Below are 7,890 nucleotides of genomic sequence, written 5' to 3' on the forward strand. Positions count from 1 at the left end.
AATCTTTAGTGCGTCATTTTAAATGTGCCACTTCTTGTGCAAAAGCTTTTAACTTGGGTTTTTACCGGCCTTGTGACTTTTAATATATATATATATTATTTTTGTTTATTCATCAATTTATTCTTATATTAGGTATCAAATAAACAAATAATATATGTATAAGGAAGTAAAAAATGTTTACTTTATCGCTCGTCAATTTTGGAGCGTGTAATCACTCTAGTGAAGGACATCCGATGAGAGATTTAAAGTAACGTTTTTTGTTAGTTGAGGGACACAAAAAAGGCAAATTGATGTTTGGAGACTAATTAATCAAAATTCACAGTGAAGAGACCTAACTATGAATTTAGCCTTTATTTATCACACTGTATCCTATTTTTATTCTTAATAGGCTAAATCCTAAAAAAATACCAAACTTTTATGATTTTTATCAGTTATAAACGAATCTTTCAAAATTTGCAAATTTAAACCGTTTAGACAAATTATGTACCTTTTATAGCCAAATTCTAATAAAACCGATTTTCTTATTAACATGACAACCATGTATATAACATTTAATCACAAAAAGTTATCAAACATTTGTGTAGTATTCATAATAATCACAATAAAAAATCAAACCGATTTAAAAATAGCTATAAAGGGAACATAATTTTTCAAAAAGGGTTACATTTACAAATTTTGAAAAGTTTGATCATAACTGATAAAAAATGGTTTAATATTTTTTAAGGGTCTGGCCTATAAAAATCTCGTATATTTATTTTTTAGAAAGGTAATTTCTCAATAAGTTGTTTGGCAAACTGTTGACTTTATCTTTGGCAAAAAAAAAAATTGTTGACTTTATCAATCCTAAAATTTAACTTTAACTTTATTAGGCAGCACTCTATCCTAACTCCCTTCAAGCAAATTGAGAGGGTCCTCACTAGTAATTAATTAATGTACTATTGGTTGACTTTGTATATATAAAGTGGCAGCATGAAACAACATATACATCAATTTGGGATTATTGTTCATCGATTTATAAGAATACTAGCTCAATGGCAGTCATGATTTTTAATATATTTCTCATTTTGTTCTCTCTTCTTCCTCACTTTGTTTTTTGGCAAAAGGCTCACTTTAGCCCTTAAAATCAAAGCAAAAGAATTAATAAGACCTTAAGGTCGAAGGTTGCTCATTTTACCCCCTAACGTTGTCCAAATTGGCTCAGATCGCACCACCGTTAGTTTCTTCCGTCTAACTGATGACATGGCTGTTAGGGAAAAATTTCAAAAACATCCTTAATGTTTAAAATATTTGCCAATTTTATATTCATGAATTTTTTTAACTATTTTCACCCTCTTTTTCATTTAAATATATATAATTAAATAATATTAAAATTAAAACATTTATTAAAACAATCGAAACTCAATTAAACACTTCGAAACATAAGTAAACGCTACAAAATTCAATTTAAATCTAATTCACCCACACGCCGGATACTACCTCTATAACTTTTAGCAAAAAATATTCCGATCAAAAATCAAATAAAAAAAAATTAATTAACAAAAAAAACGACATTTTATATTTTTTTAATTCCGAAAACACAACATTCCGTCGGCCCACCGTCGGTGGTGAGCAGACCCACCGTGGTGGGTGTGCTCTTTGTGAGCAGAAGCACCACGGTGGGTCTGCTCTTTTTTAGAGCAGACCCACGGTGGTGAGTCTGCTCAAAAAGAGCAGATCCACCACCGAAGGTGGTTCTGCTCTTAAAAGAGAGCAGATCCACCACCGAAGGTGGTTCTGCTCTTAAAAGAGAGCAGACCCACCACACTGTGGGTCTGCTCTCTTTTAAGAGCAGACCCACCACACCGTGGGTCTGCTCTCTTTTAAGAGCAGAACCACGGTGGTGGGTCTGCTCTTTTTAAGAGAAGACCCACCACCGATGGTGGGTCTACTCAGATGAGCAGATCCACCACCGGTAGGTTTCCGGAATTTGAAAAAAAAAATTTAATTTTTAAACGGTTTTTTGACGATGGATTGGTGGTCGTATCTCGGATTAAAATAATTTTGTATTCGTAAAAAATAAATTATTATTTATTTAATTTTTGGATAAATTTTCCGGCGATGGATTTGTTTAATTGGATTTCGATTTGTTTAATTAGGTTTCGACGTGTTTAGTTGAGTTTCCATTTTTTAATAAACATTTTATTTTTAAATATTATTTAATTATTGATATTTAATGAAAAAGAGGGTGATAATGACTAAAAAAAGTTATAAGTATGAAATTGGTATATATTTTAAACATTAAGGATGTTTTTGAACTTTTTTTATACATGCCACATCATCATTTAACATAAAAACAGACGGAGTTAAAACTTTATTGTGATTTGAGCCAATTTGAACAACGTCAGGGGGCAAAGTGAGCAACCTTCGACTTTAGGGTCTTATTAATTTTTTCGCTCTGATTTTAGGGGCTAAAGTGAGCCTTTTGCCTTGTTTTTTCTTACACATTCACCCGTCTCAATGTCACGGGTCCGGACACTACTGTTTTTGATGTGCGCGGTCAAGGACCCTACACTGGTATTGCTGATGGTAGAATTATCAAATATCAAGGTCCTAACGTCGGTTTTCAAGACTATGCTTTTAATACGCCGACCAGGTTTATAAATATTTCTTATATAACATTTCACAAAAAGAAAAATCATCGCAACCGATGCGTCAAATCATTTCGCAACATCTCTCTTACATATGTAAATATGCATGTTCTATTTTAAATATTGTTTGATTGTTTAAGTAAAAGAAAATATATATTGTAAAATGATATGGCATATCAATTGCTTAGGATAATTACTTGTCCTTAAAACATCATTGCCAAGTATGTTAATTGCTTTCTAACTGTTGACGAATGAGTTTTTTAACAGGTCGAAGGCGGTATGTGATGGAAATTCAGACCCAAATCTCGGAAATGTGTGCGGAAGACCCTTTGGAATAGGGTTCTTGCATTCAACAGGGCAGCTCTTCATCGTCGACGCTTACCTCGGGCTCCTTGTTGCCGGAACTAATGGCAGGCTTGCAAGATCAATAGCTACTGGTGCAGAAGGATTGCCTTTTCGCTTCACTGTTGGTTTGGATGTTGACCAACTTTCATCCACTGTCTTTTTCATCGATGCTAGTGCTACATACAACTTTAGGTATTTTTTAATACCCATCCAAAAAGTGCGGAAACTTTAAAATCGGAAGTGTTTCTGTGATTTAATTTTCAGAAATTGAACTTTTATAGATATTCTAAACACGTTTTCAAAACTTAAAAGAATCCTATATATTTTTTTCATGTTTACAAAATCAAGGAAATCTTTTGCTTACGTTTTGAAAACTTTAATAACAATTATAAATAATCAAAACACTATATTCTCTATGCTTAAGTATTTATATTTGTACTTTATTTTCTATTTACAAACATATTATTATTAGAAAAAGGCTTAATTACTTAAAAAAAACCCACCTTAAACTTTTTTTTCGTTTATACCCTGACCTTGTAAAAAAATCATTTGTACCCAATTTTGAATTTTTAGGTTTCATCTCTACCAAAAAGTACTAAAATTGTCTCTTTTTACTTGAAAAAAAAGTTTAAAATAATTCTTTAATTTATGTTTACATACTAATTAGACGTATGATATAACATTTTATTTAATTGTTTTTAATTTTTTTTCATCCTTTAATTCATTAAATTGTCAATTATATTTTTGTATTGGGTAGAGATGAAACCTAAAAACCCAAAATAGGGTACAAATGACTTTTTTACAAGGTCAGGATATAAACGAAAAAAAAGTTTAAAGTGGGTTTTTTTTTAAGTAATTAGGCCTTAGAAAAAATGATTCTATATCGATAATCTTAAATCAAATTGATTAAAAGAATACCTAAAAGTATCTGTATCTTCGTGACATATCATACTTTGTGGTTATCTACGTAAAATCGCAAATAGATTTATGCCATATCCAATAGGAGACCGCAATTTTCATTTTGTTGTACCCCTAGCTCTGATAGGACACCATATGCTTTTACTTACTCCATTTTTTTTATTCCTTCACACTACCGTCTTTTTATTAACAAAATAATTTTATAAATTAATTTTTGAAAGTACATGAATCATATAAAATAATAAAAGTTCTTAGAGACGAAGGTAAAAAAAATAGAAAATACATGGACCTTACATTTATTAATAAAATGACTTTATAAAATTATTTTCGAAAGTACAGAGATCATGTAAAATAAACAAAAATACCTAGAAACAATGTAAAAAATAAAGGAAAGTACAAAATCTTAAAATAGGTTTTACCTTTTTAGTATTTTAATGTAAAATTTACTCGAATATTGAGATTTATTTTGTATTTAAGAAGCCCTTATCGAATAACGAAATTCAAATTTGATATATGCAGTGAATATAAAGCTTCCGTGGCTACCTATGACTCAACAGGAAGGTTATTAAAATATGATCCAAAGACCCAAAACGTTACAGTTTTATTAAGAAATCTTATAGGCCCATCTGGGGTTGCAGTCAGTGTTGCTGGAAATTATCTCCTTTTTACAGAGTTCACAGGGAGAAGAATTCAAAAATATTGGCTAAAAGGTTCTAAAGCCAACACATCAGAAGTTCTATTAACATTGCCAGGGTATCTAGACAATATTAAGAGGACACCTTTAGGAGATACTTTTTGGGTCGCAGTAAATGTTCAACAATCACTTGATCAAAATAATGTTCCAACGGCAATAAAAATTGACGGACTTGGTAAAATTTTGCGCAATATTTCTCTTAGTCAAGAGTATAACTCTACGTTGATAAGTGAGGTTCATGAGCCTGTTGTTGGGACATTGTACATCGGCTCTGTCTTTGCTAATTTTCTTGGCGTGGTTAAGAAGTTTTGAGAGTTTGCCATGTCCTGATGTAGCAACTTCCGGAAAATAAAAGCTTTAATCTATAAATAAAAACAAAAGCATTCAACAAGCTTGGAACTCGAATTTTTTGGTTTGAGGCGACACAACAAAACATAAAAAAAAACCTAACAAAAGAAAGAAAAAGAAAATAGCACAAACAATCCTACGCAACTACATTCAATTTTCCATCCCTCCTCACACATTTCGATGTAATGTCCTCAATGCTAAGAAATTAGACATATAAAAAATGGAATTAGGAGTTGAGTTTAGAAAATCAAATCTTGTGTGTTCAATCGAACACCGGCGGTTCCGGAGATGGTGTTGGCGATGGATAGCGCGGCCCCCCTTGGGCATTGAGGTAGTCACGCAATTTCTCTTCATGACATCTTTGGCGTTCTTGAAGCCTCTTTTGCCTATATTCCATGCGCTCCCACATTTTACGTTGGTCCTCCATGAACCGAATTTGAATTGCCTCAAAATCACTTCCACCTTGCGAGACGTTCGGAGACGGTTGCTCCCATTGTACCCCTTCTGGAATATCTTGTCCTTCGGCACTAGTGCCGGCCGCATGTTTGTCTTTCCTTCGCACCGGCTCTTTAACCCGTCTTGGCTCTACCTCTTGTCTTGGCGACGCTTGATAGCTAGCCGGAATTGGTTCGCCGGGGCGTGTTTCCACCCAATTATCGTACTTGTATTTGCCCAAAATTTTTTCCTTCCTCACATACCCTTCTATACTCAAGTGATCCATATCGATCATTCGTGGCGGTTGAATCCGATACTTGCTTTCATCAAACTCCAGATCTTTTCTTGCCAAAAACAACACCAACCATCCGAATCCTTTCTTATTTTGAGCTCTAGGAGTCTCTTAGAGCAACTTTATCAACCGGTACGCCAAATGCACTTGCATAGTCGGTTCCGTTGGGTGATACAAAGCTTGCAAAAGGAACAAATCCGACCTTGCTACTTTGTTATGCTCATGGCGTCCATAGAAGGTGTGGCCGTACCACTTAAGCAAGATTATGGTTGCAATATCTCGAACCTCTTTTAACTTGGAGATGTGTGAGTCGTAGCTCGGTTTCCCCGATGCCTTATTCCATATCACGTTTGCATCAAAATCGTCCCCTTCCGGCAACTCTTTCATTCCTAGATCGTTCAATGCAAAGTCTTGAAATAAGTTGATCATGGAATATTCTCGCTCCTTGCCATCCAACCGAAATGTAATATAAGTGTCGTTGGTTGGCGCAAGGGTGGTGAAGAATTCATATGTGAGTGCCTCGCATTGATCGTGTGGTATCCTTATCAACTTATCAAGAAAAAGGAATTGAGTAAGCTCTTCGAACATCCCATCAATGCCCAATTTCTTCATAGTCTTCCAACAAATGGCATAAGCATCGGTAATACCCAATTTTGTAAGCTTTTCATAGCGTTCCCCTTCATTCACTGAACGGATTTCGAAGGGTGCCTAGTATTTCCTTGTGAGTGACCCCGGAGTGTTCACCCCTACAACTCTAGCTCCGGAGGCGGTTGTTTTCCGTGAACTATGGATAACTCGAGGTGGAAGTTCTTCTTGAAATTATTGCTCAATAGGAGGGATGGATTTTTGCTTGGAGGCTCGGCTTGCTCTTGTATTTCGAGACATTGTAGAATAAGGAAAAGGGTGTTTGAAAATGTGTTTAGATTTGAGTTTGGCTTTAATACGGTGGAGATGGAGCTTGGGGAAGATTTGGCTAGAAGAAAGAGAATGGAGGTCTTGGCTATGGAGGTTTTGCTAATTAGGGAAAAGAAGTTGGAGAAGAAGAAGTGTTGGAGTTCTTTTTATGGTAAAATTTCAAATGAATGAGAGGAAGGGTGGAGATCTTGCCATGTCATTGATCTTTGTGAAGTGTGTTTCTAATTTGAAGGCCAAGATTTAAACACATCATCAATCCAAGAGTCTTAAAGTACCAACCAATAGGAACATTTCATTTAAAATCAAAGTCCCCCTTTTTTTTAACAAGGAGCTCGAATCGAGCTCCTCATTGTAAATGAGTAGCTCGATTCGAGCTTTCCATTTAACAATGGTAGCTCGATTCGAGCTGCCTTATGCCAAGGGGGAGGATGATTTTCCTCCTCTTTCTTCGTACCTACGGACACAAAACTTGAACATACCGGCGTTATCTCGAACAAACTAAGGAAAATTAACGAAGATAAACACTTTAAACAACTAAAGAAAAACAACACAAATAAAAACATTAAATCGAACCTCTTGGGAATGCCTCCCAAGTGCGCTTGTTTCAAGTCGAAAGCTCGACCGTCGTATGGCGGACTCAAGTAGGAGTTGTGAAAGATATCGCATCTTCCACTCGATTGGTCAAAGGCCCGAGATACGGCTTGCATCGATGCCCATTGATCTTAAAGGTCTCGCCTTGAGAATTCTCCAATTCTACCGCTCCATGACTTGCCACATTTTTAATTTTAAATGGCCCACTCTATCAGGACTTCAACTTGCCCGGAAACAACTTCAATCTCGAGTTGTATAGCAACACAAAGGACCCCGCTTCCAAAACCTTAGGGGCGATATGTGCATCATGCCACTTCTTTTTTTTCTCCTTGTATAGCTTAGTATTCTCGTAACCCATGAACCGAATCTCATCCAATTCATTAAGTTGAAGAAGTCGCTTTTCACCCGCCATTTTAAAATCGCAATTGAGCTTCTTGATCGCCCAATAGGCCTTGTGCTCCAACTCCAAAGGAAGGTGACATGCCTTCCCATAGACAATTCGAAAGGGCGACATACCAAGTGGAGTCTTGTAGGCCGTTCTATACGCCCACAATGCGTCATCCAACTTCAAAGACCAATCTTTCCTTGACACATTCACTGTTTTCTCTAGGATCCTCTTCAACTCGCGGTTTGAGACTTCAACTTGCCCACTAGTTTGGGGATGGTAGGGGGTTGCAACACGGTGGTAAACATTATACTTTCTCATCGAGGCTTCGAATTGCTGG

General features: G+C 35.6%; 1 protein-coding gene across 1 annotated transcript; it reads left to right on the forward strand.

Annotated features, from left to right (window-relative positions):
- The first annotated feature begins 989 nt into the window (after nucleotides 1-989).
- On the forward strand, nucleotides 990-4,975 carry LOC126688224 (protein STRICTOSIDINE SYNTHASE-LIKE 11-like). The gene is made up of 4 exons (XM_050382852.2): nucleotides 990-1,086; nucleotides 2,467-2,632; nucleotides 2,895-3,164; nucleotides 4,410-4,975. The coding sequence occupies exons 1-4, from the start codon at nucleotides 1,032-1,034 to the stop codon at nucleotides 4,894-4,896; spliced, it is 978 nt and encodes a 325-aa protein (XP_050238809.1). The 5' UTR covers nucleotides 990-1,031; the 3' UTR covers nucleotides 4,897-4,975.
- Nucleotides 4,976-7,890: the final 2,915 nt, after the last annotated feature.

Source organism: Mercurialis annua, linkage group LG6 (assembly GCF_937616625.2).
Source record: "Mercurialis annua linkage group LG6, ddMerAnnu1.2, whole genome shotgun sequence".
Taxonomy (NCBI): Eukaryota; Viridiplantae; Streptophyta; class Magnoliopsida; order Malpighiales; family Euphorbiaceae; genus Mercurialis; species Mercurialis annua.